Source organism: Morus notabilis, unplaced genomic scaffold (assembly GCF_000414095.1).
Source record: "Morus notabilis unplaced genomic scaffold, ASM41409v2 Scaffold324, whole genome shotgun sequence".
Taxonomy (NCBI): domain Eukaryota; kingdom Viridiplantae; phylum Streptophyta; class Magnoliopsida; order Rosales; family Moraceae; genus Morus; species Morus notabilis.
Genome location: NW_010362325.1, coordinates 65,524 through 91,150, shown reverse-complemented (window position 1 = coordinate 91,150; position 25,627 = coordinate 65,524). Strand labels below are relative to the sequence as shown.

At 32.6% G+C, this 25,627-nt stretch overlaps 3 protein-coding genes across 4 annotated transcripts; 2 read left to right on the top strand and 1 right to left on the bottom strand.

The window, feature by feature from the left end:
* Positions 1-103: 103 nt before the first annotated feature.
* Positions 104-6,357, bottom strand: LOC112092264 (ubiquitin thioesterase otubain-like). Of its 2 annotated transcripts, none has more exons than XM_024167947.1 (10): positions 5,812-6,357; positions 3,285-3,579; positions 2,873-2,938; positions 2,700-2,783; positions 2,484-2,606; positions 2,210-2,262; positions 2,043-2,092; positions 1,856-1,965; positions 1,066-1,345; positions 104-760 (listed from the first exon to the last, which is right to left on the bottom strand). In XM_024167947.1, exons 2-9 carry the CDS (start codon positions 3,513-3,515, stop codon positions 1,082-1,084), a joined length of 981 nt encoding a protein of 326 aa, XP_024023715.1. In that variant the 5' UTR covers positions 3,516-3,579; positions 5,812-6,357; the 3' UTR covers positions 104-760; positions 1,066-1,081. The 2 variants fall into 2 exon arrangements, with proteins under 2 accessions (XP_024023715.1, XP_024023716.1); XM_024167948.1 differs by having other exon boundaries at positions 3,285-3,550.
* Positions 6,358-7,972: 1,615 nt separating this feature from the next.
* LOC112092263 lies at positions 7,973-12,464 on the top strand. Its single transcript, XM_024167942.1, has 7 exons — positions 7,973-8,148; positions 8,368-8,727; positions 8,976-9,089; positions 9,214-9,937; positions 10,156-10,261; positions 11,054-11,440; positions 11,986-12,464. The coding sequence occupies exons 2-6, from the start codon at positions 8,398-8,400 to the stop codon at positions 11,409-11,411; spliced, it is 1,632 nt and encodes a 543-aa protein (XP_024023710.1). The 5' UTR covers positions 7,973-8,148; positions 8,368-8,397; the 3' UTR covers positions 11,412-11,440; positions 11,986-12,464.
* Positions 12,465-18,738: 6,274 nt separating this feature from the next.
* Positions 18,739-22,137, top strand: LOC21396325 (ethylene-responsive transcription factor ERF113). Its single transcript, XM_010101727.2, has 2 exons — positions 18,739-19,369; positions 21,373-22,137. The coding sequence occupies exons 1-2, from the start codon at positions 19,207-19,209 to the stop codon at positions 22,023-22,025; spliced, it is 816 nt and encodes a 271-aa protein (XP_010100029.1). The 5' UTR covers positions 18,739-19,206; the 3' UTR covers positions 22,026-22,137.
* The last annotated feature ends 3,490 nt before the right edge of the window (positions 22,138-25,627 follow it).

Below are 25,627 nucleotides of genomic sequence, written 5' to 3'. Positions count from 1 at the left end.
CTCTCATCCATAGAACAAAACTTTCGATTGGGATTGACCTGCTTATTGATTTCTGATAAAAACATACACATCAATTCTCACATGGACATCTAACAAAATGGACAAATTCAACCATATTGATCCTAAAACCCATTGCCTACCGCCAACTTGAAGGAGAGTTCTCATATTTTCATCGGTAAATGTAATTTTAATATGCAGTAAACTTTTAAACGTCTTATTATTCAAAGGACGACAACTCGAGTATCTTTCTTTTTGTAGCTGTGTTGTATACTTTTTAAAACCTGCAGTATTATGTTTCCCAAAAAAGAAGCATGTGTTGACAAGTGTATGAGCCACAGTGTAATTCTCACAAGGTCCACAACTCGTTGATTAGCAAAAGGGTCCGCAACTTGTAAAGACTCAGGTTGCCCTGTAATCCTATAACCAAAACTCTTCAGACTATGGTCACTTGTTTCCAAAATGCAATTTCTCATTTAAAAAAAAAAAAAAAAAAAAAAAGGAAGGAAAGAAAGAAAGAAAGACGGGGTGGGTCATCAAATGTCAAGTTGAGTTATTGAGCTGATTATCACAGGTTTCTCACGAAACGTTGATCTTATGGTCCCAGTCACACATCCGAGTATGTTTGAACACTTTTTGAGAAAAAAAGTCTACATCAGAAACAAAAGCGAGCTTTCACATTTAAAGAGCACTCTGAATGCATTGCCTTGTCAACTTGTTTCTTGATAACCTCATTCATTAACCAGGGGTATTTGCCAATAGCCTGCGAGATATATATATATATATATATATATATATATGTATGTACACAAGTAAAAATTAGTACCACCTACTACTTACCAAATTCCAAATATAACTCTGGACGTCACAAAACAAAATGCACAAGTATGATTTTTTCAAGCTCACCAACAATCCCAGAGCAGAAATATAATTTTCAAGCGGCAACAACGGGGTTAAAATCAAGATTTTATTTCAACAAAATAGAGCATTTTAGGCTGCTTCCTCATTTCTATCGATAAATGTAAATGTAGACATAAATGTAATAATTGATCATGATTATCAACTTACAGGAACGGAGAGGATGTCACTTGGGGTAGAGAATATCATAATGACCCGGGCGATATAGCAACGTAATAAAGGGAGTAATTGTCCCAGAGCTACCACTAGCATTTGGACAATCACCACCAGCAGGAACAAAATCATGATGATTTACGCTAACACTGCTCGTGTCACATGAGCTGCGGTCTAGGTACACAACGCGGATGGGCACACCCAATGCATCTGAAAGGGCAGTAATATGCACATGATCACTTTCTTCTCCCATGGGTTCCACTGACAACTTGCAGAACTGCGCCAAAATATGTCATATTAAAGAGTGATGGAGCATGGAAGCTAACTAATGCAGGGCAGAGCAGTGAGTTTTACTAAAATTTTATTTGATTATTATCTATATTAGAGTTTGATTAGGATCATTGTTTATCCTTGAGATCTTGATGTTTATCTATTTAGTATTTTACTTGAATTAGGACTCCTAAATTGGCTAGGATTTATCATCCTATGAATAAGCTTTGTCTTTATAATTTATTTCAGTTTTCATATCAAATTTCATAGTTATTTTAGTATTTTCTACTATGCTGCATCACTAACACTGAAATTTGGTAGATACAATTTAACCTTAAAGTCAATTGGAAAAAGTATAAAAATCCTTGCAAGAGCACACAAATTGGATTACTGTCTTACGTGAGAAAGCAAGTCCAGATACTTCAAATGGAATAATTTGACATTTTCTCTAGCAATGACAGCAAAAGATCGCAGTAACATGTATAGCAAAATTAAAATAGTTCATTGTTAAGCAAACCTGCTCTACTGTTCCATTTGCTCCATTTGTTAATCCCACAATGAATGGTTCGAAAAACTCTGAGCGCTTTTTTATTTCACCAGAAGTAACAAATCTGAAAAACATTACAACTAACCAGACAAATTTGTCAGGAAACATAGTAAAACGTAAATTAACCATTGTGGACTTTAAAGTCACAGTCACTCACCATAGTCAGATACTGATTGATCTCGACTCCTAAGTATGAGCTCGTCATGGCTGTCAAAAATAATAAATCATGTCAGTTCTACCAAAAGAAAAAATATAGTATTAAAATGCTACATTATTTTATCATTGTCAATAGAATGCCAATATGAGCAAAGAAGCAGTCAATACCTCATAGGAGCTTCGTTTCCTCCAAGAACACTTTCCAGCTGCTCCATGAAGAGCTGAACAAATTTTCACGCGGTATCAGAGATGGAATAGAACTATAAAGAATTAACATTAGAAGCTGCTGTCATGATGTGCGTTGCTATACTTTATGAATAAGAAAACCCAAATGGGTCAAATGGGTCCAACTAATTCCCAGAAAGTCACCCGAAGCCATTTGCACAAATTGCTACAAAGATCACAACAATGGGCTAAAGAATGGTAACCTAGATAACTTTACCGCAAAGAAATCCTCAAAAGTAAATTCTGCATAGCCCAAGCTCTGAAGTGTTTTTCTACATTGCTCAACATTGATTTTGATGCGATCAGCTTCTGCTTTATCTTGTGTTTCCAAAATGTGCTCCTGTTTGGGCAGACAAGAATTAATACTGAAAAATTCAGAATAATTTTATTTGCATATAAAGAGAGAGAGTAAGATGTTTATAATAAGACATACAAGGTACGAAAACATAAAGCCCCGATAAAAGCAGTTCCCATCTCCCCGTGTTCTCCGAATGGCAGCATATTGTTCATCAAGTACCTAAGAAAAAGGTAGTAAATATTATATACACTGGAGCCCAGTAACAGCAAAAAAAAAGAAGAAAAGAAAACACATATAACATAAAGAACCTTAATTTTCTCTAACAAGATAGTGCTGCCAGATTGGTATTCCGCTGCCAGTGAAGAGAGAGGCTCCTGCAGGTGTATTATCATCACTAAAGAGATGTTCAAAAAACGCAAGTTTCAGATTAAGGGGAGGAATTGCATTAGCAGTGCTTGAACAAAGCAAAAGCAAATGGCTTTGGAGAAAACAAATTGGTATGTGAATCACTAAATAAACTGGTTTCACGACATCCGAATGCTCAACCAAGGTAAAAGTATAGAACCAACATATTCGTGAGAACAAATTGAGATAAGCTACCATTAAACCAGTAAAATTAAGCATATGAAGAGAGAATAGAATCGTGAAAGTGAAAAAGATAACAATACTAACGCTAACAAACAGCATATGCAGTCAATAACTCAAAGAACTTGTTCTTGCCTTGTCACCAACAAATGGAATTTTCTCAGCTTCCTCTCTCCCAAATGTAGATTGCTGCTGGGTCACATCATCGTCGGGAAAAGTTAACCAATCATCGTATTCAGACTTAGGAACAGGAATTACAGACTCTCTATCTCCGTCAGCTTGAAGCCCTTCCCGATTCTGCATTGTCTCTTGAGACAAGAAAGCAGCCTCAGGGAGTGTTTTTTTACTATCTTCTGAAGAAGTCATCAATGATTGTGTTTTGCCTCGCCGTGCTTCCGTTACTAGGGAGAAAGCGATCAGTTTTACGTAGCTGCCAGGCAGGACATATTAGCAATAGAACACTAAACCAATCGACCATTCAAAAACAAAAACAGTTTCAAACATAAACGTTGTTGAATAGCCTACACAGAAAGATTAATGCATATACATAAACATTTTTCTCTATATCTGCTTCAACTCTTATAAACATTAGCACCCTACATTTAAAAAAATATCTTAAGCCTCAACTTATTCATTGTATCGCAGCAAATCACAAACTATCTTGACAGTTAAAAAACAAAAACAGTGCATACATAACATGTTGATTAATAGGCAAGAGATTGTTCTCTATATCTGCTTCAACACATATAATAAGTTAGTGTCAACACAGAACATGTTCTACAATTCCTAAAATTTGCAAATATTCTAGAAAGCTTTGAGACAGCTCCAATGTCCTAGCTTTCTTGAGGCCTTTTTTTTTTTTTTTTTTTTTTAACAGAAGAAAGTATCTATTAACCAATAGATCAGACAATCAATGGTGGAAGATATCCAACCATTAAAATGTTCCTTTCTATCCAAAAATCAAATAAAGATAAATCATGTATCATAAAAACAACACATAAAAAGATTTATGAAACTGCCTGGAAGAGGAAATAAGACACGAGGACAATTATCTAGAATGAAAAGCCAAATGCAAAACATACCTAAAAAAATAAAAAAATAAAATGATAATTAGGATATATCTTAAATTAGTGGCATGATTAAGGAAAATAAATAGAAAAATATACTTATCTTGAAACCACATTCAAATTTCCAGCGTATGTATTTGAAGGATTGCAATATTCAACCAAGGTTGATATTTTAGTAAAGAGGGAGTAAGGAAGGAAGGCCTTCATTACCAGCCTCTTTTTAATACATAGCAAAGTAAACCCTTTTAGGGAATCAAAAACACTAAAAAACAGTAATAAAAATAAGACTAGTTGTAATAAGAAATAAGAGCGGATATTGACTTTTGAAGTCAAAGTAATTGATAAAAATCATGAAATGCAGTTATCCTAATAAGGGGGAAATTTTTGAAAATGTTTCAAAATGAAACAGAGGGAAAATTTTTAATAACTGTATTCAAAAGTAACTGTCCATATTAGTAAAAATCTGCAAACAATATAATAGTAATAAGATTTAACGTTAAAAATAGATTAAAATATATATATTTTTAAATAATTATATAGATGAGAAAAAGTAACTTATGGGGAAACTTAAGTAATGCAGCATTTAGATCTAAATCATTAACCTTTCTGTCATTTAATGATTAGAACTAAATATAATCAGAAGAAGTTGTCATCATAGTAACTAGATAATATGAGTAAAACTTTAAGAAAATAACTATTGAAACACCCATATGGGAGACTATTTAAACTCTTAAATGAAGAGACTAGTGAAACTCAAGACTAAAGTTATTACACTGACTAAAGAAAATTATGAAGTGCGAGAAAATCTTAGAGAACGAGAAAATCTAAGAGTAAAGTATAAGTATGATACAAGACAATGACGTAGATTATTATATACAGATAAACAGCAACATGTATAGCAGAATTTGAGTCAATAGGAAAAAATCAATTAGGCCAAGGAACAAGCATAAAACCTTCCCATAATGCAACAAGTGCAGAAACTAAGTAAAGAAACAACCAGATAAACAAGGATAAACTCAAAGATATTCCAGGGAAAAAAAATGCCATAAAATGGGAATACATATGGATTACAAAAGAAGCTCCAACCCAATCTAGTTACCAAACAAAGAAGTTACCAAACAAAGAAAGAGGAAAATAATCCTAATCTATACAAATCATTAAAAACCATTCACACAGTGCTTAATCTGAGACTCAACCCGAGAGGATCAGGATCCAATCAGTGATTAAAGGCAATGCTACGTTGGAACCGTACATAATCACTTCCAATCAAGCATTGGAGATCGGAGATATCACTCAGGTCAGTACGAAACAAGAGTTGAACACAACTTTCAGGATGGGAGGTTCGTTGAATTCGTCGATTGAAAGGTAAAGTTTTCCATTAGGCAGAAGCAGAACAGAAGACAAAATTGATTCAACGACAGATAAACCACCACAAAGGTTATAAGAAAACGGGTTACAAAGGATTCAAATATGAAAGAATGTCGATGTTTCAATTAAGGTTACATAATAATATTTTTAAAAGAGACAGAATTTGTTAGATTTCCCATTTCCCAAACAAACATATCGAAAGTGAAGAGAGAGAGAGAGAGAGAGACCTTTTCGATCGGAATAGGGGAAAGGAACGCAGGGACCAGAATGAGAGCAATCGAAGGTGACGTTACTTCCAATTCCTCGGGGGGTTTCTTTGAAACTCAGCACAACTCTACCCCCAATTCCTCCGATTTCATTTATGCCTGCCAAGGGCGTCAACGGAAATTATTATATCGAGATTAAAGACGACAACTTTACCAGATTCTAAGACGAGATCAGCGAAATCGAAGAAGAATATTTTCTTTAGGTTGTGCTGCTGTAAATGTAATGGGAACCCTAGTTGTACAAAGGATAGAGAGAGAAAAGAGAGAGAGGACGATGGGTTTGTCCGTATCGTTCTCTAAAAAAAAAAAAAATGCTTATTGGTTGTTCATGAATGAAGTTTAGAAAAATTTCTAATTTTGTTATTGTGTTTTGAGTTCCGTTTGGAAAGCTTTCTTTTTTTCATTATAAATTATGGAAAATTTTTCAGACTTCCCAGTTCCCAATTGTTCTCAATTTCCATTTAGCTTTCTTGAGGCAGTTAATAGCTCTTCAAAAGCTAATTTCCAAACAAACTTCTGACTTGTTGTGTGTTAATGTCTGAATTGCGCTATTTTGGGAATGTGCAATGAAATACAAAATCAAACTATCATTTTACATTAATTGCTTTTGGTGACAATCTTCTTCAATTTTTCTTTTCAATTGTAATTCAAAACATCAATACTCATCATCTGCGTAAGAATATTCCAATATCATAACAAAATCGCGTAAAATTTAGTGAGAAAACGCGTGATAAATTGAGAAATAAACCCTAAAAAGACATTGAAATAGAGAAAGAATAAAGATCGATCAAAAACAAAAATTCATGCACCGAAAATTGAAGGGATTTTTTCCTTTGAGTTCTACCGAAATCAAATTCGGAATTCAAAATTTGTGAAAAATCTTTCAAAATGATAACTTTTGTTAGGAATAAAATTAATATGAGAGCATTAGAAGAGCGACGTTTCCATCACACTATTTATTTTTTTTTAATTATTCACACTATTTTACTGCGACTCTCCATTTTAATTTTTACGCTTCACTGATTGTTTACTACATAATGACAACTTAAATTTTGGTTTTAACAAAAAGTTTTTTTTTTTTTTTCACCTTTACACCCCCGATGGCCCGATCTTTATGTAGTTTATCAAATTGTTTCAATTTTGTCATATAATCCTCTCAACGTGTCAATTTGTCAAATGTTGGAATGTAACCCAAACTTTTAGGGGGAATGTGCTAAAAACCAAACAATGTTTTAATTGTTTGAAAAAATTTAGCACTTGAACTTCTAAGCTTGTCTTAAAAATTGTGTACTTCTAATTTTGAACAATATGAAACTTCATCTATTTTATAGTGTCAAATTAATTGCTGTGCATTGTTTTCATTTAATGTGAATTTCACGCTTTTTTTTTTTCCCAAGAATCTGTTTTTTTATTTATTTTATATCTAAAGGAAACCAATAAAAATAAAAATTGAAAATGAACGAGACACGAAAAAGCAAAGCAAATGAAGGTACAGAGGAAACTCATAAAAAAGCTACAAGGAAAAACTTATCAAGGAAATACGTGTGGTTTTTGACACATTTCACTCAGAAAAGTTGAGTGAAGATTCGTCGTGATAGCTAAACGGTGAATTCGGCCCGTTTAATTTATGTATTTGAATTTATAATTATAATTTTGTTATAGTTTCTCATCTCATAAACAATTTAAATTTAAAAATTTATTTTCTCACAAAATTTTTATTAATAAATCAAAATTGTTGACTTAAAAATGTAAACTAAACAGACTCATCCTGTTTTTAAACTATAAATAGTTTTGTGGTCATGATTTCTATTATTAACTTTCAAGTGAGTTTTTGTGCTTAATTAATTTTTTTGTTACAGTAAAAAGTTCTCACATAAAATTGTATCTTAACTCAAATTTTAAATTTAAATCAGCGAAACGAACGAGGCAGTTAGTCCATCCCACACTCTTTTTCATTTTATTTACATTACTGTTTAGTAGGTTTTCATTTTTTTAATGTCAGAAGACAAACAATTCCTTAGATAAACCATTTGTTAAATGAATAATTCTATCTTAAAAATTTAAAATGATGAGAGATATTGGTTGAGGGTTGATGTAGTTTAAACATCAACAAAAAAGGGACCAATTTGAAATTGTAACAACCCTGAAAGTTCAGTGGAAATTCGTAATAATCCCAAATAATTACTGGAATGGATTTATTTGTTTAAGATAAATTAGATAATAATTGAACCAAACGCAACGCCGAAGCCGGCAACTTCCATTTCGTCCGTGGTCTCCTCCACTCTTCTTTGCGAACTCGTAAGTCGCTCCCCATTCGCCTAAAACCTGCATCTTCCATTTTCAACTTATTTTCTTCATTTCTTGAATTCTTTTGAATTTAATTTCTTTTTTATTTTAATTCATGAGAAAGTTTTTCTCACTTTTTGGTTTTCGGTGTCTGAATTTCTCTGCAAGAATTTGTTTCTTTTTATTTATATAATCACCAATTAGCATATTCCATGGAATTTTGCGATGTAGAACAATTGGTGTGGAGTCTTGGCAAAGTTAATGGAGGATAAAAATCTCATGAACAAGAAGAACAATAATAAGAAGAAGACGAAGAAGAAGAAGAAGCTGAAGCTGAAGAAGAAAAGCGAGAAGATTTCGGATTGTGGGTTCATTTTCATGTGTAATGGAAGAACCAAACCCGAATGCTACAGGTTCCGTGTATTTGGCTTACCTAGGGCAAAATTAGATGTTGTTAAGGAAATTAAACCCGGTGCCAAACTGTTTTTGTTTGACTTTGATTTGAAGCTTCTTTATGGTGTCTACAAGGCCACTTCTGTTGGAACCTTGGACTTGGAACCTGCTGCTTTTAATGGCAGATTTCCTGCACAGGTAAACTTGCTTACACATTCAATAAAATAGTCGAGATTTGGATGGTTTGTTTAGTTAGAGTGGTGTATAGAAGTTAAAACGAATCGATTAAATAGGATTTACGAGGACAAATCGCCAACATGTGTATCATGTAAGTATGATGATGTGGCACACCAGGTCTAATGAATAATTTATGGTTGTAATAAAGATGATCAAATGATATCATGGGTGTGATGTTTACTTTTGTTACATTCTGTTTCTTGGTTTAGGTAAGATTTAAGATCTACAAAGAATGTTTACCTCTTCCGGAGAGTGCGTTTAAAGTTGCAATTAGAGACAACTACCAGGGTTCCAAGTTTAGGCAAGAGCTTAGTGGCACGCAGGTAGAGCATTATCTTACTTCTTGCACTTTAATTGCTGGGTGCTTTGTAATTTGTTTTTGGACCTGGTATTTGAGAGTAACTTAACTGATAGATAATGTAGTTTCTTTGTGAATTGTGAATGAAGGTGAAAGGCCTGATTTCATTGTTCCGCCCGCTCACTTCGACAGCACCTACTGCTGATAGGCTGCATTACTCAACTGTTGCAATACCCCGGTCTTTCCCGTCTCCGGTTATGGAAAAAGGGTTCCAGCAACCGTCAAGACTACACCATACTCCTGCATTCCAACTCCCTGATACTCGATCAAAACAGATAGTTGCACCTGCCCTGTACAATCTATATGGACCAGTGGCAAGCATTCAACCTCAAATAGGGCATCAAAATGTTGTTCAGCAGACTTCTCTTCCACATAATGCTGATTCATCAACAAGCATTCATCCTACAATAGAGCATCAGAATTTTGTTCAGCAGATGGGTTTTTCTCATAATTTCGTTCAGCACAATCAATATGAACCAACGGCTGTGATTCAACCTCCAATGGAGCATAGGAATGTTGTTCGGCGTGATGAATATGGACCAATGGCAAGCATTCAACCGCAAATAGAGCAAAGGCATGCTGTTCAGCAGGCTTTTCTTCCACATAATGCTGATTCATCGACCAGCATTCATCCTACGATAGAGCATCAGAATTTGGTGCGGCAGACTACTTTTTCTCATAATTTTGTTCAGCACCCATATGGACCAATGGCTACAATTCAACCTCCAAGGGAGCATCAGAATGTTGTTCAGCATGATCAATATGGACCAGTAGCAAGCGTTCATCCTCCGACAGAGCAGAGGCATGTTGTTCCACAGGCTTCTCTTCCAAATAATGTTGATTCATCGGCAAGCATTTATCCAATGATAGAGCATCGGAATTTGGTTCAGCCAGCGGCTTTTTCTCATAATTTTGTTCAGCATAATCAATATGGATCAATGGCTGTGATTCAACATCCAATGGAGCATCAGAATGCTGTTCAGCATGATCAATATGGACCGTTGGCAAGCATTCATCCTCCAACAGAGCAGAGCAGGCCGTTCTTCCTCATAACATTGATTCACATTATGTAGCAGATACACATAACCCGTACTTGTATGGAAATCCTTCCCCGTCTTTGCAAGATCCATATGAAAGGTAAGGTAGTTTTTACTTCCTTATATAGTTTTTCCCTTATGATATATCTATTCTAATCTATGAATTAGCCAGCACAAAACTGCAGTAGAACTTTCGTAACGTCATCTTATTTAGACACCTGAATGTTGTAAGAGGCCTTTTGTTGTTGTGTGACTAAATATGTGTTTGAGTACCTTAGATAGTGATACAATCACTCTCTTGTTGATAAGAGGTGCAAGAGGATTATATGTCCCACTTAAGGAGGAATCAAATTATGTTCACGATGGAATAGAAGACTAAGATTAAGCATAGTGGAATCAACTCATGTTGGGGTTATTTTAATACTGTTTTTTAGGGTTGATGGCTTTAGTTTTAAATTGTTACCTTAGAGTCTTGCCTCAAGGTCCAATACCATGATTTTTCACTAATTTAAGAGGGAAACATATTAAACAAATAGAGTGAACAAGTATTGTTATTTTGTTTTTCCCAGAATCAAATTGCAGTTTGAATACCCTTAACTTTTATCTTGTAATCATTATTCTTAAATTTTGAAGGGTGATATGCCTAAGTTCTGAGTTATATTCAATTAGTTGAATCACCATATTTCTTTTTCTGCTTAGAATAGTAAAATTTACTAAAAAAATAAGTGAAATCAATTTTTCATGTGATTTGTCCAACCGAATTTATAAAATTGTCATATGTTTGATACATATCTTTGAGGTATTATTTCTTTTTTTTTTTTTTTTTTTTCCTAAAAAAGTCTTTAGATAAATTCTCACATGCCTCATGTGTGGCGGATGCCAAATTGACTAGGTATAGGTTTGAACGTGAGATGGTTACAAGGGATGCCATTGTTCAAAATGCAAGTCAATATGCAGTTCCTTCTGCTGATTATGTGCCCGAGAATAATGCGCAATATTTTCCAGCTACAGCCTCACATGTTACTTTATCATCACAAGCGTTGCCACCATCCCATGTGCCTCCTCTCCCTACCAATCACCAAGGGGAGCTTCCGGTGCCTCACGAACCTTATTACCCCGTACCAATGCACGTAAATCTGAGCCAGGCATATGGCAATCCTCTTCAAAGGTCACTGCCTGGAAGTTCTGAGTCAAATGTGCCAATCAGTTCTCATTGTTCTTTCTCTGGAGCTGCTCCAACTGACCACTGAAAAGAAAGTCAGAATATCTAACTGAGTTGGTATGGCTTGCTTATCCATTATTCACTCACACATACTGAAGTATCTCAATCTTCAATACATGTATACATTTTTATATTTATATATCTATGTCATATGGCATCTAAGAATTCTTGCTGGCAAATTATCTTTCTTGGCATTATGTATTGCATGTAAGAATGAGGGAATTGGTTTCCATCCCCCCGAAACAAAAGGGAGAAAAAAGAAGAATAGGGATGACAATTCTGATTCTCTCTAACTGTGGCTGCATTATAGTTACGAGAGCCTTTGCACCCTTGCTAAGTTTTCGTGCTATGTTTTTTTTCGATATGCAGACACCAAAGGCAGTGAGAAGTGTCTAACAATGTGGACCATGGCCTCATGATCCTAAGAAATGCATTTGAGACCATATTGCTTAGCTCATGATTTTAATTTTCTAGACATCTAGTTCTTGACATTTCAAAGATATATGTTTTTTCCCATGTGTCTACCTCCAACTTGGCCGCTGGCAATTTTTTAATGAGTAATTTGATAGTTTGATTGTAGCGTAAAATTGTGTTCATTACAGTGGTCTTGTTGTATAGGATTCAATAGTCTCGACGTTGCTTACGAAAACCAACGTGTTAAAAGAGGAAAGAGAAGGGGCGAGGAATGCTGGTAGAGCCAGAGAGAAGATACAGCATTGTATTGTTTTTCATAGAATGGTAGTAGACAAGCAGCAACAAGTCTTTCGGTGTTTAGATTGCATTTAAAGACTCTACATTACAATGCCTTTGGATTTTGGATCCTTAACTCCTCTATCATCACTCTTCACCCGCACTTAGCTTAGCTTCAGCAGCATGCATGTAAAGGTGTTTTTTGTTTTTTGTTTTTCCCTTTGCAGTTTAGTCTTTGAATCTACAAAATAGTAGCAATTATGTCTCCAACAGTTAATGGAGTTAACTTTTGAACGGCTATAGTTTTTTAATACTTGTATCCTTGATATTGTCTCGTAGTTTTACAGTTTCATCCTTGAAAATAAAAAAAAGCGATATACGTTTTGACAAATTGTTCTCTGAATTAGTCTTTAATTTTCCAAAATTTAGGGACTGAGTTATCAAGAAAGAAAAAACTAGGGATGAAAGTAAGAAACCACAAAACATTCAAGGTGTTCACAGGTAAGACCTGCCATGTATGTTTTCATCTTGTGGACCTCTTAGCCCAAACTAGTTGCTTTGGGCTGAAATTTCGTAACTCGTCATTTCATTTAGAGAGAAACAGGAAAATAGGTCCAGACTTAAGATGATTAAAATTATTAGGTCAATAGTTTACATAAGTTAATAAATAGGTCAAATTACTGTTTTCGTCCATAACTTGTATGGTTATGAATCATAACTTGATAAATTATTGTCCATAATTGTCCATAACTTGTCTGGTTATGAACCATAACTTGACAAGTTTGTCCTTAATTTATTTGGTCATGAACCATAACTTGATAAGTTATGGCCTATTAATTTCTATAACTAAAAATTGACTTATATACTTTCTTAAACTTTTCATATTAGCATATTTTCTACTATTTTCTTTTCATTTAATTAGAGGAAGGTAAAAAGAGGGGAACTTTTTAAAAATACCGAGCCCATTTTATTTCTAAGTGGACGTTTGGTTCATAGATTCAGAATCACGATTCAGAAGTATTCTCGATTTACGTATATTTTTTTGTAAGAAAAAATACTGTAACGAATTACGAACCATGATTCGAATTATGATACGAATTCACTAACCAAACGCTTCTTAAGTCTATCTATTTATACTTTTTAGACTATAACTAATTGAGGGGTAGAGTTTTTTAAAAGAGATTTTTAGTAAGTTGGGTACTAATTTTTTTAAAAATGAGATAAATATTTTTTAAAATATATGAGTCTAAATTTTTACTGATAATATAAAATACTAATATTTTAAAAAAAAGAGAATATTAGAGAAATTATCTTTAAATTAGCTTGTGAAGGTTAAAAAAATAGTCGGAAGTTCTTTTTCTCGTTTAGGAAAGTGACCATAATAGTGACGTCTTTGGGCCAAGTAAGTCAGCGACAAACTCGCAGCGAGGCCGGTTTCAAGGTCAGATTTCTGACCTTGCTCTGCAACTTGTCTATTTCATAGTCCATTATTGTCATATTAATTAATATAATAATTTTGAATTGTCTGATCTTCCATTCTTCACAACCTGAAGAAGATTTTTTATATTCAAACTAGCTAGTTATTTTTTGACCCGTATCCTACGTGCTTTACGTTGAAAATTAACTCTTGGACGGTGATTTTAAATTACGTGATTAAAATTATTTTTAATTTATATATATTTTTTATAAGAGAAAATATTATAACGAATTACGAATTATAATTCGAATCAGAAAATGAATTTAGGTACTAAATGGATTCTGATTTGCATGTCACAAATCTCCATTTAGAAGGTTAATTATAAAAAAAATCTCCATTTAGAAGGTTAGAACAGATCACCCTCTTTTATATAATATATATACATACCTACGTATTCTATAGCTAGCTAGGAACACATACCAATCACAAATTAGCAGACAAAGAAGAATTCCACATTGAAAAGATACAGCGGTATTAGTGAGGTTGAGGGAATTCTAAACCGTCAGATTACACAAGAATAGCAGGAAAAAAGAAAACAAAATAAATGGAATGACAAAAGTATTTTTATTTTTTTTTATTTTTTATATATGTGGAAGTAGAAATGATAGGAAGTTTCGCAAATTATGGGGTATGAGAAACCATCCGCACCAAATCCAAGGAAATAAATGTTGCATTTCTCAATCAGTTTCTCACTGCATGCTGGATCAAGACCAGAATTAAATTATTGTAGGTAATACTCAGTTTAAACCTGAAATTGTTAAGGGGATTTTTGGTTGATTATGTAAGTAGAGAGACTAATAAATATGCAAGAGGACCAGCTTTGTTCAAAGTTCACTTCAAATTGAATATGCTCACTGCTCAGGCCTTGAATATCAGTTCAAACCATATATAGCGATTATTGAACCACAATTTTTATATAGAATAAATACATATGATGATAATTAGGGGTAAAGGCTGAATGTCTCCGATCTCTACAGACTCACTAGAGTTCTTTTTTTTTTTTTTTAGTGGGGGGAAATAACAACTTATTGAGTCTTGGTATATATGTGCAAAAGGATTCTCTCTGGTTAATTTTTAACTTGATAATTCCCTAGATTAATGTTCTATTATTTTTCCTACCTCACAGATAATATAGAAAAAGATAATATATATATATATATATATATGCTGGCAACGATGACCATAGTTTCATTTTAATCCAACTCTAATTAATTCAACCCAACGCCAACGTGCCCATTCAATTTAAATATATATATATATATATATATATTTTATAAACTTTTCTTTTTCGTTAATTAATAATTACACATGATTTTCCATGAGGTTTTTCATTTTTTTTTATTTAAATTTGGCTTGGAAAAATTCAAACCCTCACTTCAATAATGAAATCAAAGTAATAGATTTACCGTTAACATATATATATCTCTCAGCCACATATTATCCATAAGATTTGTACAATGAATTTTATTCACGAACATCACCTTGATTTAATGAAGAATAGGAATATATAAACGACAACGGGGGATGTACCTATGTAGGAGGAGCTAGGAATATATGTAGACAATTAGTTGGTTACAAACATTCCCATATACAAATTCTTTTTACATGTATATATATACTAGGAAGTTTTAAAGTGAGATTGTGAGATAGATTTGGTATTGATTTGATAAAGATTGATGAAGGCAAGGGAAAAAGAGAGCAGAAGGGGCATGAGCACGCGTGAAGTGTACGTGTGTTTGAACTTTGAAGGTGACAAGGATCACATGTTCCATATGACGGCCAACCATCACACACACACACACACACACACACATATACATATATACATATATATATTATGGCATGTCCTCTCTTATCAATATATGAATGTTTCGTTAATTTGATATATATATATATATATATATTTATATATATGTGTTTTCTTCAATCTCTCTAAAAACACCGTGCCTCTAACGTAATATGCAGTTATGAAAACATAACCTGATAATTATTAAACGTAACATTAATGTTAGAGAAAAATAATATAATTTTTAAATGATTAAATTTTTTAGTGTTACTTTAGAGGAACCTCCTACCGGAAGGACCCATAAAAAACACATATATGCCCCCTCTGAGTCTCTACATATACACACATATATGTGTATATTACAACTCATTGCAGTCTAAACCCCTAACTCTAAATCACATTAAAATCAAATCACAATCAATAAATATATGTAAAATTGAGGGAATCTAATAAAAGATCTCACAGTTGAAAGCAGTACATGATATTAGGAAGTATTTTTTACTCTAGTACAGAATTCTCCAACCTTACAGACATGTTAAAAAATAAATAAAAATTATGCGCTAGGTAAAAACACTACTTTAAAATTTTGTAATTTTAAACTGTTAAACTTTCGTTAAATTCTGTTATATAATTTCGTATTTTTTTTATTTTGCTCTGATGTAATCTAAGGTTCCGTTCATTTCACCGATTCGAGTTTTATTACAGTAAGAAATTCTTAAAAATAGTCACATCAAATTTTTTTACTACAGACTCTCATATAAAATTGCATCTCAACTTAAGTTAAAAATTTAAATCAACGAACTAAACGGACCATAAAATTTAAAAATACGTATTTGCCGACACAAAAATTCTCACCACAAGAAGCTATCATATATTAGTTGTTAAGTTTTGTCACGGATTTGTGTGTGTATGTATGTATGTATGTATAAAGAAGAGTTAGCGGCAGCACATGTCAGAGAAATGATTCTTGACATGGACACTAGCTAGCTTAAGATAGGGAGTAATGCATGCATATTGACATGTTTATGGGGTTCCTCACAAAATGCCAACTTTTAGTCTTTTACCGTGGATACAAAGCAGGGGCGGACCGAAAGCAGATTTGCTTCTCTCTCAGTCGTTGGTTTCATATATACATACATACATTATATATATATATATATGCCTATCAATATTGTCGTTTTGAGAAAAGATTTGTGTGTCTATAAAAGTAGATGCTGAAATCTTGTCCCTATTCATTTGGACGTCAGTCTTTCTCTTGCTAACTATCTTTAGCCAGAGCTTCTAAGACGTATATATCAAATGCATATATAATATGTGTGTGTATTTGCACGAGAATTGATGAATATACTTACATGATCACATGAATATATATATATATATAATTAATTAAAAAAACCTGAGTGTTACTTATTGGCCGTTTTAATTCGTACTTCCACTTAAATAGTGATTACAAATAACATTTTTAATTAGTGATGCAATTTTAATATTCTATATATGTGTAGATTGCAAGCATATTCTAAGTACTGCTATTTATCACTATTAATAGGCATGTTCTAGTAGTAGAGAACTATTACCCATGACGAAAAGCTAATAAATAAATAAATAAAACAAAACTTATTTTGATATGTGACAATTTGAATATATTATTTTATTTATAGTGATAATATGCTAATAATGATAAAAATAGAATTTTTCTTCTGTGTTTGGTTAGAAGTTAGAACTAATACCGAGATTACAAAGACAAAGGCATAAACATAGGCGGACTTACTTGTTGCATACGTGTTTTGCAAGTCAAACATGTATATTTTCAACGGTCAGACAAATTAAGATGTTTCAGCAGGGGAAAAAAAATAAAAAAACTAATAAAAAAATAAGGAATTAAGAACCATATATACTACTACAACGCGGAGGTGAGATGCCATCTCTTAATTAACGACGATTATTGTTAGAAGTGCAATATAATTGCAGTGTTTGACTTCAAACTGACGATCCAATTATTTATATATATACACAAATAATTTAATGTTAGAGGTGGTCATGATCTACTGATCCTAATCCTCTCCAACACTATATTATATATAATTCCCAAAAGGACTAGTATTTCTCTCTCTGTTTTTTTGTTTTTTTTTTGTTATTTAATGGTGTGAATCCAGCCTTTAAAACTCAAGGGACGTCATCAGTTGCGCCATATCGCTTAATAGAGAAGTGTAAGAACAAAATATAGACCATATTAAAATTCATTTATTTATGTTCCTGATCCATAGTGGAATAATGGTTATGCCATGCAAAAAAGTGTAAACTAATAACTTCATTGATAGCCACATCCATCCATGGATGTCCTCTAGCTATGGTAAATATTACAACCTTTAAAAAGGTTAAAACAAGGAGGGAAAAAAAAAAGTTGACTTAATTTGCACCACTTGTTTAAGGAATAGTTACGTACACAAAAGTAAAGTGAGATTTGATTCTTTTATTTTTACTAGTTGAGCCACCACGTGTAAAATAATTTTATAAGTTTGATATCTGTTGAAAATATGTAGTCTTCTTAGAAGTTAAGTTCATTAGTTCGAGTAAAATAAAAGAAAAATTTTTTAATAAAAAAATAAAAGAACAAAAACATTTTAAATAATAATAATAATAATAATAATAGAAAAGAAAAGAAATGAGGGAGAAGGGGTGGGAGAGGGCCTGGGTAGTACTGTAAGAAAAAATATGTGTAAAGATAACTTTTGATAGAACAAAAATTATACATAAAATAATTAATCATTGATAAAAACAAAATTAAATAGAAACATATACAAAAGAAATTATTTTTATAAAAATAAAGTGAGCAAAAATTATTTTTAAATATTTCACATAAAAAATTAAAATATAAAAATATCACAAAATAAAAAAATAGAAAAAAAAACATTTAAAAGATAAAAAAAGTAAATTAAGTGAAAAAAAAATGAGAGACCGTCACGTGACAACTTAAGAAAAAAAATACTATTATAAGAATTTTTAATTTTTTTATATATTGTTAAAATATATTACCGTTTTTCTTTATTAACACATATGTGATCATGAATATTGATGAAAAACAATGCGATTAAAAAAAATATCTTAATCGAGACATGTATCCTTGATTAAATGTATACTTTATTTTTGTTCTTTTTGTTTGAAAAGGAAGAAAGAGAATATAAGATAGATTAAAAAAAAGATAAAAGCCAAAAAGAAAAGAAAAGAAAGAAACATCACTCTCATATATACTAGAACCTATTTGATTGAAAAAAAAAAAAAAGTAAATAAATTTTATAAAAAATACAGTAGTTTAAATCTATGAAACAAATGCCTGACTAATTTGTTGAGATTATTATTGTAGATAAAGTTGGAGGAAGGAATATATAAGGCAATTATAAAAGCCCTTAGGAATATATAAGGCAATTATAAAAGCCCTTGAACTACACCTAACCCTATTTTTCCCTTTTTTCTGGTGCTTCCCTTTTAGCTCACCCGTTTCTTCAAGCACACTAGCTAGCTAGAGCAGCTCATCTTAAGAATCGTTCCATATTCATGGTTGGTGTTTTAATCTGAAGCACTAGTATACTAGTACTAAGGGAAACTAGCAAATCTCCACACAAGATATATACATATATAGCTAGATAATAAGCCAAAAAAAAAGGCACATTAAATCAAAAGCTCAAATAAAAAAGAAAGGTGGATCGGAGGCATGGCAAGCGGCCACTTCCTTCAGAAGCATCGGAGGAGAAAGAGATCATCAAAGAAGATGATGATCATCAGCAGAATCAGTATCAGTATCAACATCATCATTATCATGGTTATGATCTGCAACCTTCTAATTGGTCCCACAGTACCGGCTTCTTATCGGCTATGGTTGATTCTGATCTCACTCATCAACATGGCCATATTAGTCCAATATCGACTAATCTGGTGCAATCTACTTCTCCTTCACCCAATATCTCTGATTCTACTAAAATTAATGTCAAACAAGAAGCTGCTCAAGATCCATCTCAACCGCCTTCTCGAGATCAAGGTACTAACAAACAAACTTTTATATATACCTAAATTAATTAATTTATGTTTTAGCTAGAGGTTGATTTTATTATATATAACCTCTCCTTTTGATCCCCTTAACTTTTCGAATTTACTGGGTTTAGGAGGTTTTTTTCGTCTTTTTTAGGGGGGGGCAAAAAAAAATCAAGGGGCAATTAAGGGAATTTTAAGTAATCTAGAGTCTTCTAGATCTTAATATTAGAGGTTGGTGTAAATTTACAACTACAGTGTACTAACTATGAGTGCTTAATTGCATTCTTGGTAAGATTAAACTGATTCTTTGCTTATTTTTCCTTACTATTCAGCTTCTTAAATGCATTTTCTAATTTGTCCAGATGCATTTCCATCTTGATCTCTTTCTCCGAGAAGATCACAATAGATTTATATGTCGTCCTAACTATATATATATATATAATGTATAATCTATATATTCAGCCTTGTGTATATATTCATGTAGGTGCTGAGTAGATGCGGTAGTATGACTATCAAATATCTATCTAGTGCATAAAAACAAGGAGTTGATCTGGGGTCAAAGTGTCTGATCTAGCATGTTTACACTTATTAGACAAGTTCAATGTATCAAGAATTTCCTTTCCGTAAAGAGCTTTCTCTTTTCTGGTGCAAAAAAAGACGGAAAAAAAAAATAATGTGTTTGTTTATAGTAATTAACTTAAGAACATCTTTTTTCTTTTTCCCCAATCCTCTCAAAACAACACATCATGCACCTCTTATGTTTTTTACTTGTTTTGATATTACATAAAAAAAAAAAAAGTGGTTTATTTAGAGAGATCAGTCAATATATATATGTGTGTGTGTGTGCGCGCTGTCAGATTAGCTTTGCATAATAAAATACGATTGTAGTACTAGTTTTGCAGAATAAAGAGTTCACTTCCGTGAGTTCCCATCCAACTATAATTCCATCCTTCCCCGTCTTTGACCTTTGGCTTTTGCCCTTTAGTCTACTTTTGCTCTTTTTCTTTCTAATAATTGTAAATATATTGCATTGTGGATAGAAACACACACACGCTTGCCCAACCAATTATTCAATCCTGAAAACGACAACTCCACTTGTTGGAAGGTCGTTCAAACCTTTCTTTTCTCAAAATCTATACATATACATTTATGCATGTTCTATACATTTACACAAACACACACACACACACACACACATATATATATATATATATATATAGTTTTATAAATATGCAGGACTTGAACACGCTAGAGTTTACAAACCTTCCTTCTCTGAACTCCTTAATTCATTCCCTCCTATCATATATTGTATGCTTGTATGTGTGTGTGTGTGTGTCTATATAGAATATATATGGAAAACATGGGGTCCCTAACGCTTTTTATTTGTTTTCAAGTAATCCTTTCAAATGTGATACATATTCAAGCTCAAATTTATTGAGATTTGATGCTAAAAGTTTTACCAAACACGTTATATGACATTGAATGTTAATGTTTGATTCAAAATTGAGGGAGTGAAGTCTTTTTGCGCATTCAAATTTTCTCTTGTCTAATTTTATGTGCTAATTAATTATATATCATACCTGTCCCTTCACAATAGGTCTTAGCTAGTGCATGGCAAGTAGTACATGGAAGAGGCGTGTGTGCATGTATCTCTTGTCCCCCCCCATTAATATTCCCACACATGTGAAGCTCTCACATGCATACTGCACACGCACGTGTATATATACGTGTTTGTGTAAATGCATTTTATGCACTAATTTATTTTTGTATTATATGTGACAATTACATTTCTTGTAAAAAAGAAGGAGCTTTTTAATCCAATGTATGTGAGTGAAACTGGCGCATTATATAGAAAAACGTATAATTGGAATGTAGCTCATGATTTTTCTCTAGTATATACATACATATATATTCAATAAAATTATATATTTCATATGAAAACATATAATTGGAATGTAACTCATGATTAGATTCTTTCAATGATAATGTTGTCTAAATTAATTTGTGAAGGGAATGTGAGAAGACGGCACTATAGGGGAGTAAGACAAAGACCATGGGGAAAATGGGCAGCAGAAATACGTGATCCTAAAAAAGCAGCGAGGGTTTGGCTTGGCACTTTTGACACAGCTGAGGATGCTGCTCTTGCCTATGACAAAGCAGCTCTAAAATTCAAAGGCACCAAAGCTAAGCTTAATTTTCCGGAACGAGTTCAAGGCAAGCCTAATACGGCCGACTATGCCTATCTCACGGAAGGTGGCGGTAGTACTACTACTACTAGAGGTGACATAGTCGTTCAGTCTCCTCATCAACAAGAACAAAACCGTGCGGGCTCAGTACAACAAATTAATTTTCCTTGTGATCCAGCTCTACCTCTTCCTTATCCTACTAGTGCTTTTCCTAATCCATGGCCATCTGAAGCTACTACTTTCCCGGACCTCTACCATTACGCACAACTTCTATCAAGCAATGATGATCATGAGTTGGATTACCACTCTTCCAATCTTTTTAATCAATCACCTCCCATTAATATTGCTCCCAATGATCACTACTTTTCTTCTTCCTCCTCATTTTTGTCATCTTCATCTTCCTCTGATCATCAATATCCCCAACCCCCCAAACGAGAAGACCATCATGGCAAAGACGACTTTGATGGTACGAGCTAGCCATATGTAGCTCTACTTATAATTCAATCACCCATGTGTTTGTTACAATATTAATTATATATGTCATACTACTATTGTGTATTTTGCTGTTGAAATTTTCCATTTGTTTGAACAAGTTGTTTAAAAGTATATTGGATTAATTTGGCGACATTTAATATTATTCTCGAGCAATTTTGTGATCATATATATCTTTTTAAAAATTCATTATCTGATCATATTCATGTACATATGGTAGTCTATCACGCAATTAGAACAAACATGCATATCGTCGTCATGCGGTTGGTACGATGATAATTCCACAACTATCTTTATAAGGTTTTAGAGTTTAAAACTATGATCGTCCAAAATTTGCTATGTATATCATTCAGAAGCCACATTAAAATTGGTACGGCGATAATTCCACAACCATCTTTATAAGGTTTTAGAGTTCAAAACTATAATCGTCCAAAATTCGCTATGTATATCATTTAGAAGCCACATTAAAATTTAAAGTGAATATCGTTTGTTCATGTTAGCTTATTCTAAAGCCACCTTGATAGGGATGTACCTTTTTTAAAAAAAATTTGGATGATCATGGTTTTGAACTCTATCTATGAAGGTGGTTTTATTTCCCTTTCAATAATAATAATAATAATAATAATAATACTAATAATTTTTTATAAAAGCTATTCATGTTTGATGTTTTTGCATTACATGCATGACACATGTTGTAAAGTGACATCTTTCTTGGAATAGATCTCAATTAACTGAGAACGTGGGGAAAGTGATATCTTCATAACTCTTTTTTTTTTTTTTTTTAATTCTATTTTTTGGAAAACTATATCTTCTCACTTGATCATTATTGTCAACCTTTTGATCCAAGGTAGGTGGTCGGTCTTCTCATTTTAACAATATTCATGGAGCAAAGCATAACCAAATGCGCATGTCCTTAAATAGAACTTACCTTTGTTGTCTCTATCCAACTTTAATTGGTGATACTACTCCATAAATAGATAATATTATTATTGTGGCCCTATTATACCTTCACTTGTGAAAGGCCAATATGTCGGATAGTACTTGTGAGTTTTCCAAATGCAATATCCATGTCATTAATCAAACCACTTTGTGATCGACCATGAAATTCCTACAAGGATGATGCATACCACAAAATAGAAAAGAGTACAATATATATACTAATATTTTAAGTACTTATTCTGATAGCGTTGTTGACAAAGACAGGCTTAAGGTTATTACGGCTTGACCCACGACAGTCCAAACTCCATTTCTTTTCTATTTTTCGAGTAAGAGCGTGTCCAAGTACTAAGCATCTTCTTTTACATTGTAATGTCTATCACAAGTTGGAATTAAACTAAAATGATCAAGAGAATATTGATTAAGAGAATTAATTAGTTGAGGGTTAAAGCTGGATAGGCTGAAAAATTCACTTGTTTAGCAAGATCATATATGTCATGTCTAAAATCTCTCATGTATATCTTTGAGAAACTGAAATCCAATCAAATGGTCCGCTTTTTGGTGCCGTCACTTCAAATCAAAGAGGGAAATTTTTTATTGGATTTTTGGACTTCTGCTAATTCCATCAAATCAATTGGCTCTCTCTCACAAGAAAAATACTGAAATTATCACTTCTGTTATTCATCATCATCCGTTATGTATCGCGATATTTATGCATGGAAAAAAAGAAAGAAAATTATATATATATATATATATCACACTCTTAAGTTTTAATATACTAGTCACTTTCAAAAAATATATATTCCTAGTCATTAATACATCACAACATTAATAAATAGTATTTTTCGACTTTAGTATATCTTTGAAGGAAATTATGGCTAACTCCACCTTACTTTTTCATTTTTTTTCCCTTTAATTCTTCTACATACCGCTATCTATGAACTTTAAGAAGAAAGACAATAGCCTAGGAGTAAATTAAAAGTTCATTCAAGAAAATAGAAAACTTTGAAGTGGAAAACCTTACGTCGCCGTAGTACATAAATCTTAGACATCATAAAGTGTATTAAAAAAGAAGAGAAAAGAAAAATAATAGATCGTATTAAGTAATGCGAAATGCTTAGTGGAACGATAATCTATCAAACTTTTAGAAGTGCATGCATAGGTTAACTTTTCGATGCAGAAATCATGGTATCTCATCATGTGATCACTCTTTATAATAATTACATGTTTTAGAAGTGGACAATCCAATAGTAATTTGAGACGACAGAATCGTTTTTTAGATTTAACTGGATTGGATATCTATGGCTCCACACTCCTTTTTGGAGCGGAGAAATGTTAATTACATTTTTTTTATTACTTTTTTATTATTATTTTTATTTATTATTTAACACATAAATTCTATTAACATAATATATTATTATTTATATAAAAAATAAAATAATAGAGTTGACATGTTAAACAGTAAGTAAGTAGAGAGAAGAACGAAAAGTATTTTTATAGTTTAAGATAAGGAATGATGAAAATACATATTGATATTTTCTGAAGATATGAATACTTTAGTTTAAAGATACTTCCATACATGTATTGAAAATATCTATTTTAAAGAGATTTTTTCGGTAGGATTTAGAAAATTTAATGCTGCTAGGTCTCTGTTTTTTAATTAAAAATTGTCTTTGATAACTTTTCCTTTTTAAAATCGTGAAAATCTATATTGTTGTTTTTGTTAATTTGAATTACAATTCAATCTGTTTTATATAGTATTTTTTTTCTCATAAAAATTAAAAATGCCCACGAAAAAAACAAAATAATAAGTCCCACTTGTACTATTTTCCCTTCTAGTTAATTCACTTGTTGTTTTTTTCTCCTACTGAACAACCTCAACTTTTCAACTCTTCTCTTTCAAAATCTCTTCACATTCTTTCTTGTACCAACTTTTCACCGTTGCCAAACATAGTGTAAAGGTTATGCACTAAGAAGGATTACGCATGCTGAATCTGTAGTGGGGCTTTTGGCCACTTGTTCTACAAAGTAAGCTTAACTGGGACACCAACAAGTCGTCATAAGCTCAAGAAAGATGAGCACAACCAAACCAAACCAAACAAAACAATAAAATTAAAATAAAAAGATCAAAAGGGTGTCGTGTGTGCGTGTAACTGTGTTTCACTTTCAATGAACAGAGCAAAGGACGAGAAAACGACAAAGAAACAAAAGGCACCAAGAGAGGAAGAAACTTCCCTTGCTTGGCTTTTGGACATTTTGGTTGTATATTTTGATTCTCTTCTACTTCTCTGATAAAATGGGACTCTGGTCTCGCGTGACGTGAGTCCTTTGACACGCTTTTCAAGGCAAGAGCATGGGATTTTTCCATTTCGAGACTTCTTTTTTTTAAAAAAAATAATTAAAATTATGAGAATGCATGTAACTAGCCATGATGATTGGTGGGACCCACTTGTCCTGATTAAAGAGTAGGACAAAGAGTTTTAGGCGCATGGGATTTTTTATTTTTTGGTTTTCTGCTTTCGGCTTCCCTAAATGTCAAATTTTGCGGCTGATGAGTCATCATCAACCCAACCCCATTCCTTTCTGCGAGTGTTCGGATGCCTAATTATTATTATTTTTTATTATTACAGGAGAGCTGTTATGACTTATGA